This window comes from Theobroma cacao, chromosome 9, assembly GCF_053813885.1.
Source record: "Theobroma cacao isolate CCN51 chromosome 9, ASM5381388v1, whole genome shotgun sequence".
NCBI lineage: Eukaryota > Viridiplantae > Streptophyta > Magnoliopsida > Malvales > Malvaceae > Theobroma > Theobroma cacao.
This window is the reverse complement of record NC_142647.1, coordinates 922,152-935,841: the sequence shown is the minus strand read 5'-3', so window position 1 is coordinate 935,841 and position 13,690 is coordinate 922,152. Positions and strand designations below refer to the sequence as shown.

General features: G+C 32.6%; 1 protein-coding gene across 1 annotated transcript; it reads left to right on the top strand.

The window, feature by feature from the left end:
• Nucleotides 1–6,268: 6,268 nt before the first annotated feature.
• On the top strand, nt 6,269–12,692 carry CLPB4 (casein lytic proteinase B4). Its single transcript, XM_007011682.3, has 10 exons — nt 6,269–6,658; nt 6,960–7,178; nt 7,280–7,514; nt 7,903–8,098; nt 8,649–8,703; nt 8,956–9,106; nt 9,351–9,659; nt 9,787–10,052; nt 10,138–11,067; nt 12,151–12,692. The coding sequence occupies exons 1-10, from the start codon at nt 6,413–6,415 to the stop codon at nt 12,460–12,462; spliced, it is 2,919 nt and encodes a 972-aa protein (XP_007011744.3). The 5' UTR covers nt 6,269–6,412; the 3' UTR covers nt 12,463–12,692.
• The last annotated feature ends 998 nt before the right edge of the window (nt 12,693–13,690 follow it).

Genomic DNA, 13,690 nt, shown 5'->3' with positions numbered 1-13,690 from the left:
ATGAAAATAATTTGAGCGTTAAATAGATTGATTAGCCTGAGGGTGTAGTGTTATTATGATAGTCAAATTATGTAATTAATCTCTATATTTTATAAAAAATGTGAATTTAATCCATGTATAATAATTTGTGTAAATTTAGTTTTTGTAATTTTCTATTTTGTTAATTTCAATCCAAACTCTAATATTATTAAATTTTCTTCGTTAAATATGCTGATATGTGTTTTGGCTAAACTGATATGACTTTGATTGAAATGATGAGGCATTTTTCGACTCATGTGGTGTCAATTATGTGTTGACATGGCATTTATCATGCTAACTTAGAATTTGATTGGATTGACATGGCATTTGCTAACATGACTACCAATAGATAAAACTTGTAATACACGTCACGTTAGCATTTCCTCGCCACATCAACAGGAGTCACGTCAACATAAACTGTTGTCAATCCAATAAATGTCACATTAACATGATAAATGCCATGTCAACACGATAAATGCCATGTTAGCATATAATCAACAGCAAATCAATAGAAAAATGCCACATCATCTCAATCAATTTTATGTCAGCTTGATCAAAACGTGTGTCAACATATTTAATGGTGAAAATTTAATGATATTAAGGTTTGGATTGAAATTAATAAACTAAAAAATTACAAAGACTAAATTTACATAAATTATTATATATGGACTAAATTCACATTTTTTTATAAAATATAGGAACTAATTACTTAATTTAACCATCATAATAACACTGCACCCTCGAGCTAGTCAGCCTATATAACCCACAGATTCTTTTGATCCTCGTCATTCTTCTTCTTCAAAAACATGTTACCCTTACTCATCTCGTCGACGCCATTAACATCATTGCCAAAGTCTACTCCTTACCTCTTCCACCCCTTATGCCATTCAACCTAATCACTTACCACCCTTTCAACATCTCTTCCCAAATCGAAGATATCTTTGCTAGTGATCCCATGAGTTGTTGTGTCGGTATGGGATTGATTTTAAGAAGAACAATGAAAGGGTGCCAATGTGAAGCGGTTTGGTGAGCTTCTGATGTCCTCAAGGATTATGTTCAATGAAAGTGTGCATTAGGTATGTATGTCATTTATACTAGGCAATTTGTATTTGCAATAGGTTGTAAGGAGCAACATAGCACTGCATATTTACTAACAATTCTCTTTTTATTAAAGAAATGCTTGGCTTAACACCACAAAAAAATAAAAAACATACATATGATGTTATTATACTGCTTTATGTTCTAATATTTCTTTTCTTAGTATTTGTTAATGTGAATGTTTAGATGTTCTCTCAACATGTTTGTTGCTCATCCTTTGAATGAAAGAAAGATTTGCGATTAATTTTTGTATTGCGGTTAAAGGAATTGTCAAATTGAGATGTAAATCTCTTTAAATATGGAAATCTAGTTAATCATAAATATATAAGATTATTCATAATATTAGTTATATTTGGAATGTCAATTGAGATACAAATCTGTCTTATTGGCTTAAAAAGGCAAATAATCTCCTATATCATTCATAGATGAAAACCCGGCTCATCAGAAATAAATATGATTAATTATAATTACCCAGATCCACCTCTATTAATAGTTTTCCTATGAATACATGGACAACAAACAATTTACATGACTAAAATGAATTATGGAAATATAGCTAATTATAATTAATCATGTTTATTTCTGATGAGTTGGGTTTCTATCTATGGATGATATAGGAGATTATTTACCTTTTTAAGCCAGTAGGATAGATTGGTATCTCAATTTGGCATTCCAGATATAGCTAATGCTACAAATAATCTTATTTATTTATGATTAATTAGATTTCCATCTTTGAAGAGATTTATATTTCAAGTTGACAGTGTGTTAGGATATGCGTTTGACTCCAATATAAAAAATCAAGAGCCAATCCTTATTGTATTCTAAGGATGAACATCAAGCTTACTGAAAGAACATCTAAAAACATTCACATTAACAAATACTAAAAAAAAATTATCAAAACATAACATAGTGTAATAAAACCATATGTTTTTTTTTTTTTTTGTTAAGCTAAGCATTTCATTAATAAGAAGATAATGGTTAGTAAGGCTGCAGTTCTATGTTGCTCCGTATAACTTATTACAAATACAAATTGCCTAGTATATAAGGCATATCCAATGCACACCTTCAACACAATCCTTTGAGGTATCAAAAACTCACCAAAACGTTGCACATAAATACTTTTCTCACTGTTCTTCTTAAAATCAATCACATACTGACACAATTGAATGTGAAACGGTTTGATGAGCTTTTGATGTCCTTTGGGATTATGTTGAATGAAAATGTGCATCAGATATGTATGCCATGTATACTAGGCAAATTGTATTTGTAATAAGTTGTAAGCAGCAACATAGTACTGCATCTTTACTAACCATTATTTTTTTATTAAATAAATGCTTAGCTTAACACCACCTAAAAAAAACATGCATATGATGCTATTTTATTATGTTATGTTCTAATATTTCTTTTCTTAGTATTTGTTAATGTGAATGTTTTTAGATGTTTCAACAAGCTTGATGCTCATCCTTGGAATAAAAAAAGGATTGGCTATTGATTTTTGTATTGCGGTTAAATGCATTGTCAAATTGAGATAAAAATCTCTTTAAAGATGAAAATCTAATTGATCATAAACAGATAAAATTATTCATAGCATTAGTTATATTTGGAAAAACAAATTGAGATGTAAATTTGTCTTATTGGCTTAAAAAGGTGAATAATCTCCTATATCATTCATAAAATGAAAACCCAGCTCATCACAAATAAATATAATTAATTATAATTAACTATATTTTCATAATTCATTTTATTCATGTAGACGGTTTGTTGTCCATGTATTAATTTTATGCAAGTCCACCTCTATTAATATTTTTCTTATTTATAGTATCTACCGAGGTCCACTCCATTAATCTCTTTTCTAACAGAAATAGATATGGTATCTAAATAGAAAAAAGATTAGTAAAGGTGGACATGGGTAAATACTCTAAATAGGAAAGAGATTAATAGAGGTAGACCTGGGTAAAATTAATACATGGACAACAAACCATTTATATGAATAAAATGAATTTATGGAAATATAGTTAATTGTAATTAATTATATTTATTTATGATGAGTTGGATTTCCATATATGAATGGTATAAGAGATTATATGCCTTTTTAAGCCAATAAGACAGATTTGTTTCTCAATCTGGCATTCCAAATATAGCTAATGCTATAAATAATCTTATACGTTTAAGATTAATTAGATTTTCATATTTGAAGGGATTTATATCTCAATTTGACAATGTCTTTGACCGCAATACAAAAATCAATAGCCAATCTTTCTTTTGTTCCAAGAATGAGCAACAAGCATGTTGAGAGAACATCTAAACATTCACAATAACAAATACTAAGATAAGATATATCAAAACATAACATAGTACAATAACATCATATGTATGTTTTGTTTTTTTTTTTGTTATGCCAAATATTTTTTTTTTAATAAAAAGAGAATTGTTAGTAAAGATGTAGTATTATATCGCTCCTTACAGCCTATTACAAATACAAATTGCCTAGTATAAATAGCATACATACCTAATGCACACCTTAATTCAACACAATCTTTGAGGACATCAGAAGCTCACCAAATCGCTTCACATCAATACCAATCTCATTGTTATTCTAAAAATCAATCCATACTCGCGCAACAACTCATTGAATCAAGAGCAAAGGTATCTTTTGTTTTGGAATAGATGTTGAAAGCATAGCAAGTAATTAGGTTGATTGACGGACAAGGCGAAGGAGTAGAGAAGCATACTTTGGGAATGACGTCAATGGTATCGATGAGATGGGCTAGGGTAACACGTTTTTGAATAAGAAGATTGACGAGAATGAAAAGAATTTGTAAGGTATATAGGCTGACTAGTTTGAGGGTGTAGTGTTATTTTGATGGTCAAATTATATAATTAATCCTTATATTTTATAAAAATGTGAATTTAGTCCATATATAATAATTTGTGTAAATTTAGTATTTGTAATTTTTTAATTTGTTAATTTCAATTCAAATCTTAACATCATTAAATTTTTACTATTAAGTACGTTGACAAATATTTAACCAAGTTGATATGAAATTGATTGAGATGATGTGGCATTTCCTTGTTGATTTGATATCGATTATGTGTTGACATGATATTTATTATGCTAACATAGAATTTAATTGGACTGGCAATAGTTTATACTGACATGACATTTACCAATTGGTTACTTGAGCAAGGGTATCCAATGCGTCAAAAGAGTGTTTTGGAATAGCTTTTGTACAAGTTTTGTGAGCCACCTTAAGCTGTGTGGATAAGTTCGGGGGCCTCAAAGGTGAATGTTTGATGGTAATGAGGGAAAGTGATTTTGTTTTGAACAGTGATTCAAAGGTACAAAGGTGTTGCATTTTTATTTTTTAAGTAACGTCCAAAATAATTGCATTGTGATTTATTATTTAATCAAAATTTTTATTGCCATCAGAAATCTTGTGAGTAACTGTAATTAGTTAATATTAATTATAAAAATTTATTTAATTTAAAATAAAAATATAAAATTTTAATTAAATAGAATAAAAAATAAATTTTTTTTTAAATAATTTATGAGCTTTTCCGTGTATTATACCTTTTGTCCTTGTTTGATCCAAAGCATATTGATATCATGCCAATTACTTTCAAATATGATTCATTTAGGAAGACTTACATTATTTTAGAGAAATAAAAATGTGTACATGAAAATTAGAAACTGAAACTTAGTAAAAGAGTAACGGCTCTCCTCATTAATTTCAATTCCTTAAGTCAAGAAGTAACGGCTCTCCTCATTAATTTCAATTCCTTAAGACCCTGTCCAAAATGGCACGGGAATCTCAATGCCACATGCGGGCCAGCCAAGATGGTGCCAGGACTTGCCAATAGTATTATAGATTACAACCATTTTCAAACATTTGCCCTGCCAATAATCAAATTTGAAAATATTCCCATGATATTTGTTTTGGGTCCATTAGTAGATTATTTCCATGATTAAAGGGTAATCATAGATTGGACATACTACTATACTATCATGACAAATCAAAGACATTTAGTAAATGGCTAAATTCATCAATAATCAAAGATATTCAACAAAAATAAAGCCCTCAAAATCCAATTAAATTGCACAGTAAATAAAGCGGAACCAAAAAAATAATTTAATTATTTAGATAATATATTAAATCTAAAAATTATGCGTAAGAAATTTTAAATTATATTTATAGAAGATGAAAGATGCAATTTTGTTCCTTAGAAAAGAAATTGGTATTAATTATGTTGAGGGTATGGTTGAAAATTAGGAAATTTGGATGGTCATTTTTATCAATATACATAGATATAATGATCGACAAAGCTTATGAATTATTAAAAATATATATATATATATATATATATATATTTATTTTGAATCAAATAAATTTTTATAATTAATTGATTAGTTAATTATTTTTAATCAAATATTCGCAAATTTTTCTTTTCACTTTTTTGCTTTAGTTGTTAGCTTTTTTTTAAAAGGTGAAAAGCAAATTAAACAAAAAAAGAAGTAACAATCAGAGCCTTAATTATTTTATCAAGTAAGCAAAAAATTTCTAGTATTTTCTTTTCTTGTTTTGTCTTTCCTTTTCCTGTTATGCAATGTTGATTATTGCTAGAATTATGAAGAAGCTTGGGGTCCTTTATTTATTTGTTTTTTTTCTCACAGGAGTTGGTACTTAGGGATAATAAACTAATGAAAATACCAGATGTCAGCATATTCAAGAAGCTCTTGGTTTTTGATGTTTCTTTCAATGAAATCACTTCATTGCACGGATTGTCCAAGGCCTCCAGCACACTCGAGGAGCTATATGTCTCCAAAAATGAAGTTACTAAGATGGAGGAGATTGACCACTTGCATGAGTTGCAAATTCTTGAACTTGGTTCCAACAGATTACGGGTTAGTTCTCAAATTGCTTGAATAATCTTGCTTACATAACAAGCTACAGGAACACATTTGACTTAAGCTTTTTCTCAGTTTTTGTTTCAATGTTGGAGTAATTTGTCTACACCTTTGACTCAAGTATAAAACTGGTGAGTTGTCTTATTAGTAATTTTTAAATAATTTGAAAGTATTTTTAGATATTATGTAATAGAAATATATATATATATTTTAAGAAATGCAGTCTGAAAATGTGGAAGGTACCAAGGAAAGCACCCGGCTCTTCCACAAGCTTCCTATTTTCCCCTTCAGTCACGTCCAAAACCCTCCAACTCTGTCCATCTACTCAATTCTTAAACCCCTAAAAAGAACCAAACAGATTTGCAACCATTCGCTGCTATAATACTCAAAATGGCCTCAAGAAGGCTCACGAGGTCTGCTTTCTCAGCCATTAAAGCAGCGAAAGCGACGGCTCCCTGCCTATCTCGAGCTCGCGCCATCGCCGCCTCTGCATCTACTTTGTGCACTTCCCTCACTTCACCTTTTCAGCCTCCGAATTTCGACAGAGTAGCAGAGAACAATGGCGGCTTCTTCTCTCTCACTCGCAGCTTCCACTCTTCCACACCACGTTACAACTCTGCCACTAGCCCTGCCCAGGTTTATATTACATTTGTCAAAACTTTTCATTGCTAAGTATCAATGTTTATGTTTTGCTTTTCGCTTTACTGAATTGAACTGTTTGGTTTTGTATACAAAGTATGCGTAAAAAATACCTGCATAATTTGGCTTAAAATAAGCGCTTAGTGTAATTAACAATTGCTCATATCATAGCATTAGTGATCCCCATCGTACTTTGGCTTAATTGATTGTTTGTGTATCCTGTGTTGAGTCTCCAAATTTGATGATATTCCGCCAACTTATTTCCTCGTATCATTGTTCTTGGATATTTTCTTATCAGATCAATCAATCAGAGTACACTGATATGGCCTGGGAGGGCCTTGTTGGAGCTGTTGAGGCGGCAAGGGATAGCAAACAGCAAATGGTGGAATCCGAACACTTAATGAAAGCCCTTTTAGAACAAAAGGATGGGTTAGCTAGAAGAATCTTCACAAAAGCAGGGCTTGATAACACATCAGTTCTGCAGGCTACGGACGACTTTATATCGAAGCAGCCTAAAGTATGTATTTCCATGGGTTATGTTTGTTCATGAATTTATTTTGATGCTTTATTCTTCGTGTATGATTCATTTGACCAGGAGCATTTATTTTCTTGTGGCAGGTTATGGACACAAGTAACCCTGTAATGGGATCACATCTTAGCTCCCTTTTAGACAATTCTCGAAAGCATAAGAAGGAAATGGGGGATAATTTTGTTTCAGTGGAACATTTTGTCCTGGCATTTATGTCAGATAAGAGGTTTGGGCAGCAGTTATACAAGAACCTCCAGCTCAGTGAGCAGGCTTTGAAGGATGCCATTAAAGCTGTTCGTGGAAATCAGCGAGTAACTGATCAAAGTATGAGTTTAACCAGCCATTGAGTTATAGCTTTATCTTATGGCAAAAATAAGCTGCGACTAAGAAAGTAATTCTGTATAATGGAAAATTACATAGTAGTTCTCACAGATATGGTTAAACCGAATGTTATGATTAGATTGGTTTAGAGCTTGCAGTTAAAGGAATGAAAAATTATAAACCAGTACCCAAACTACAAATACATCAAATTATACCAACAAATTGAGACGTAAAAATCTTTAATGTTGAAGTTATTCTTTAATTATGAAGTTTATTTGAGACAGTGATGAAACATATTTGGTGTGCTGACTCAACTTACATTTTTATTCACTTATCATACTATATCCTTGGGTTACACTTTCTTAGCTGTCCACTTCCATAATGTACGTAGATCCTGAAGGAAAATATGAGGCACTTGACAAATATGGGAATGACTTGACTGAGCTTGCTAGGCGTGGTAAACTTGATCCTGTAATTGGCCGTGATGATGAAATCCGACGTTGTATCCAAATATTATCAAGGCGAACAAAAAATAACCCTGTTATAATTGGTGAGCCTGGTGTGGGGAAAACAGCAATTGCTGAAGGGTATGTTTTTCAAATTTTTTGGGTTCTCTTGGTAATCTGAAAAGTAGAAAGTTTTGTTTCGTAGTAAGGAACTTGTTTGGAGATTTGCTATTTTCCATCTTTGGCATAAATTTAGCATTTTCTGACAGAGGACCACATGTATTAAATTAAAATTGGATTTCCGAAATAGCTACTTCAAGCTTCAGCCGGATCCCCTTTTACAGAAAATTTGGATATACAGTGGTCATATAGTTCATTTGTGAATTCTACTTTTCTGGTTTGCACCACCTGTTGACAAAAAATGCACTTAACACAGAAGGCATGGGAAAAAAAATTAGTCCTTGTCATTTGTTTTGCAAGCTGAAGAATAAAGTATTGCATGAACCAGAACTGTACTATTTTCCTGTTAATTCTAATGATGCATTTACTGAGCTGGTCTTATATGCCAGTACTAATAAGCATCAATTTGTAAGTTTCCTTTGAGTCACATTTATTGCTTAGTTATATGGGTATGCATGAAGACTTTGTGCATGACCATTTTGATAATGAAAATTTTATAATTTTATTGCAGATTGGCTCAAAGGATTGTACGGGGAGATGTTCCAGAACCATTGTTGAATCGAAAGGTATGAATTGAAACTAAGAAGTTTTACATATGAAATAGATAGAGACTTTAGAGCAAATTTTAAAGTGGTAAAGATATAGCAGTAGGAAGAATCTTAACAGGCGGTTCTTGGAGTGTACAGGGCCTATATTTGTGTCAGCTATTTATGGACTTCACTGATGAGCCTGTTTCAATTAAAGTAGTACTTTTCTGATTGGAATAGGTTCAATGGTTAATGCTCATTTAAAAAGGTATTATTCCTTGTTTTCTTCAGTTGATCTCCCTAGACATGGGTTCCTTACTGGCTGGTGCCAAGTTTCGTGGAGATTTTGAGGAAAGGTTGAAAGCTGTGCTGAAGGAGGTTACTGCTTCAAATGGGCAGATTATTTTATTCATTGATGAGATTCACACCGTTGTGGGTGCAGGTTTGTACCTAGCTTTTGTTTGCATAAAATATGTAATTTTGTAGTTGTAAATTTACCACAGTTTTCCTTTCAGAATTCATGTGTGCTACATGGAGTGTAAGTGTGTAACTAATACATTGTAGATTAGTGCTGTAGTAAAACTTAAGAACTTTGCCTCTTGATAGGTTTTATGTTGATTTGAGCAAGGTTTGGTTTTTAATGCATTGAACTACGTGTTGAAGATAGTTATGTCTAAATTGTTTAGGGGCTACAAGTGGTGCAATGGATGCTGGGAATTTGTTAAAGCCAATGCTTGGGAGGGGTGAGCTGCGATGCATAGGAGCAACTACATTGAATGAGTACAGGAAATACATTGAGAAGGATCCTGCACTTGAGCGTAGATTTCAACAAGTCTTTTGTGGCCAACCGTCCGTTGAAGATACAATATCTATACTTCGAGGTTTGCGTGAGCGCTATGAGCTACATCATGGTGTTAAAATATCTGACAGTGCTCTTGTTTCGGCAGCAGTTCTTGCAGACCGCTATATAACAGAACGTTTTCTGCCTGACAAAGGTAAGGCAACGAGCGAAAGGGGAAATTCATAACTGTTACAATGATAGATTTTATGTTAATTATTTATTACCCTTAAAAGTTTTGGGTAAATATGCTTTTTAACGGCTGCAATTTAACTTCTTTTCAGCCATTGACCTTGTTGATGAAGCTGCTGCAAAGCTTAAGATGGAGATCACTTCCAAGCCCACAGAGTTGGATGAGATAGACAGAGCGGTTCTGAAGTTGGAGATGGAGAAGCTATCCCTTAAAAATGACACTGATAAAGCATCCAAAGAAAGGTTAAGCAAGCTGGAAAGTGATTTGAGCTCACTCAAACAGAAACAGAAAGAATTAACTGAACAGTGGGATCATGAGAAGGCTCTCATGACTCGAATTCGATCAATAAAAGAAGAGGTAATTTTCACTTGATGTTGTCGTTGCACTGTTAAATAACCTGCATATTTCTTAATCTTCTGATTCACCTTGTTGATGTTTATAGATTGATAGAGTTAACCAAGAAATGGAAGCTGCTGAGCGTGAGTATGACCTAAACCGTGCTGCTGAGCTCAAATATGGAACTTTGATGTCCCTTCAACGCCAGTTAGAAGAGGCTGAAAAGAATCTTGCTGAGTTCCAAAAGTCTGGGAAATCCTTGCTGCGTGAAGAGGTTACTGACCTTGATATTGCTGAAATTGTTAGTAAATGGACTGGCATACCGTTATCAAACCTCCAACAGTCAGAAAGGGACAAACTAGTCTTGCTGGAAAAGGAACTTCATAAGAGAGTAGTTGGTCAAGATATTGCTGTAAAATCAGTGGCTGATGCAATCCGACGCTCAAGGGCAGGATTGTCTGACCCAAATCGGCCAATAGCTAGTTTCATGTTCATGGGCCCTACTGGTGTTGGCAAAACTGAGCTTGCAAAGGCTTTAGCTGGTTTCCTCTTTAATACAGAGAATGCTCTTGTCAGGATTGACATGAGTGAGTACATGGAAAAGCATGCGGTCTCACGCTTGGTTGGGGCGCCGCCAGGCTATGTTGGTTATGAAGAGGGTGGACAACTCACTGAAGTTGTTCGTCGAAGGCCCTATTCTGTAGTTCTCTTTGATGAAATTGAGAAAGCTCATCATGACGTATTCAATATTTTGTTACAGTTGTTGGACGATGGAAGGATAACTGATTCACAAGGAAGGACTGTTAGTTTTACAAATTGTGTAGTAATAATGACTTCAAATATTGGTTCTCACTACATTCTGGAGACTCTTCAGAGTACACATGGTGGCAAGGATGCTGTTTATGATGTGATGAAAAAACAGGTTGTTGAGTTGGCCAGACAGACTTTCCGCCCGGAATTCATGAACCGGATTGATGAGTATATAGTTTTCCAGCCTCTTGACTCCAAAGAAATCAGTAAAATAGCTGAGATACAGGTGATTAATCTTCATAGAATACCTTTTCTGGGTGTTTGGTATTTTCCATTTCCTAATGTTTTCTTAGTGAGGAATCTGCTAAGGGTAAAATATTAGTAGTTGATTTGATATAGTGTAAAATATTATTAGTTAACTTGATGTAGTACTAGTGGAAGTCTTGGAATAGGAAATTGATTCAGAGCTTGTTTGGCCTGATTTTTTTCTAACTTAAAAGTTATTATGAAACTCTTGTGAAAAATAATAGTTTTTAAAATTAAGCTAAAGTTATTTGGTAAATTTCTTTTTATAAGTTTTTTTTATAAGTTATAATTTTTGTTACAATTATCCTATAAGGTATTTCTTTTTTTTTGAGAGAATAATATTGTAATTATTTTTAATAAATGAGGATATTTTTGGAACAAAAATAAAAATTCTCTTATATTTTTAAAAGAAGAGAAGAAAAAGCTCCTCCTTGGAGTTTTTTTTTAAGCTCTTTTTTTAAAAATTTTGTTCTTAAAAAAAAAAGTTCTTTTTTTCATAACTTCTCAAAAAATCATGTTTGGCCTGATTTTTGCTTTTAAGAAGTAGATAAGCTGAAAAAAAGCTTGGTCAAACATGCACTCAATATTTTTATTGATTGAACACTAAAGAAGATCTTTATTTTAGGGTCTGAAATTGATTCTATATTTTGTTGACTGAACACTAGATTAGATCTTTATTTTTAGGGTGTGGGCATCTCCCTCAGACAGAGCATATGAGTTACATTGCATAGTAGTTATCCCTGCAGGAGGATTTTTTTGCACCATGTTTTAGCATGAATCATAAGTTTTGTACATAATCATCTTCAGGTCAAGTTGCCTAGCGTTCTTGGAGGCTTGGTTTTAGCTCTAACTTATTTCTGTAGAAATCGGTTAGTGCAAAAGTCTTTCTCCCCTAATTAAGAGAGAGAAAGTAATATCAATGGACTATAACTTTGCTTTAGTGCTGTTGTAAGTTATTTAGTTAAGATAGTTACTCTTATCAATTAAGAGATTTGCATAAGAAGATTCATGGTAGCTTTTATTCTCATAAGAATCTGAGTTACAATTATTTTATGTTTACCAGATGAGGCGGTTAAAAGAGAGACTCAGACATAAGAAAATTGATTTGCACTACACCAAAGAGGCTGTTGAACTTCTGGGGACATTGGGCTTTGACCCTAACTTTGGAGCAAGGCCAGTTAAGAGGGTGATACAGCAACTGGTAGAGAATGAAGTTGCAATGGGAGTCTTGAGAGGAGATTTCAAGGAGGAAGACTCGATCATCATCGACGCCAACACCTCCCCATCAGCAAAGGACCTTCCTCCCCAAGATAGACTATGCATTAAGAAATTGGAGAGCAATTCTCCAATAGATGTCATGGTTGCAAATGACTAAAGTGTTGCCTTTTGCAGGTGTAAATACAAGGAATAAAGAACTTCACTTTAGTCATCTCCAGGTTTCGGTTAGACATTTTGTTTGAACTGCTTACCTACCTGAGTTTTAAACCTTCAATGGCAGGTTTTTGCTTTCTTCCATGTCAATTATGTAAAGGAACATGTCCATGTAAATGCACCATACACAGCATGAATCATGCAGTCAACTGAAAGAATTGTCTGTTCCCGAACTTGTTATATTAACTTACATCCGCCTATCCATCAAAATCCTGTTGACTCTGTTTACCCGCAGGGAGTGGGTCCCTTCTACAGGGGTAATTTTAAAAGTGGAGCCCGCAGGAAGCTTCTTTGATGAGCCTTGGAGATGAGCTGGGCGGCACCGATGAGAGGACAGCAACGAGAGGGTATGGCCCGTTGGTACCATCGTTATACACTATCAATTGTCCTTTGCACGTTTCCCCATGTACAAAAAGGGGGAAGCATGCCTTCTTTCCCATGCTACGAAAACCAAAATATGGCTTCTTTTATAAGCCTCTCTCTCCCTCATTCTTTTCCTTTATCGTTGTCCTTAAAATGGGTTTTTTTTTTTATTTATTTATGGATAAAAATATAAGGACAAGTTTTTTAAGGATATGTTTGGTTAAAATTAAAAAAAAAAAAAAAAAGTAAAAACGTATTTCACAAAAGAGTTTAGGAGTAAAAGTTAAAATTTAACTTTAAAATCTTCGTTCTTGTTGTTTTTGTTATAAAAGGAAAAATTGATTCAACAGAAAGGTGGTTCATTCAATGTGTCACGAGGCTGTTGAAAAAAAAATATCATTTATAAATTTAAGATTTGTCACATTTCTCATGGATGTACGATGTTGTGACATTTTACTCACAAAAGAAAGAAATTTACCATAATTCGGATCATATGGTGTAAATTTTAATATTATTTATCAAAAATTTGTATTTTTAAATAAAAATATAATTACTATATATAAAAAAGTCCTGATTATTAAATGAAAAAAAGATTTACATATAAGTTAAAATTTTATTTTATTTTTTACTGATATGAAATTTGAATAAATATGTTATTTAAATGATTAAGATATTTTAATTAAATGAAAAATTATTTTATTTAATTTTTTTATACGTCACATATTTATTCTTATACTATCAATTAAATTAAAAAAATTGAATATAGAAATCTTAAATCTTAAGAATAAAAATAATACTAATACAAAAAT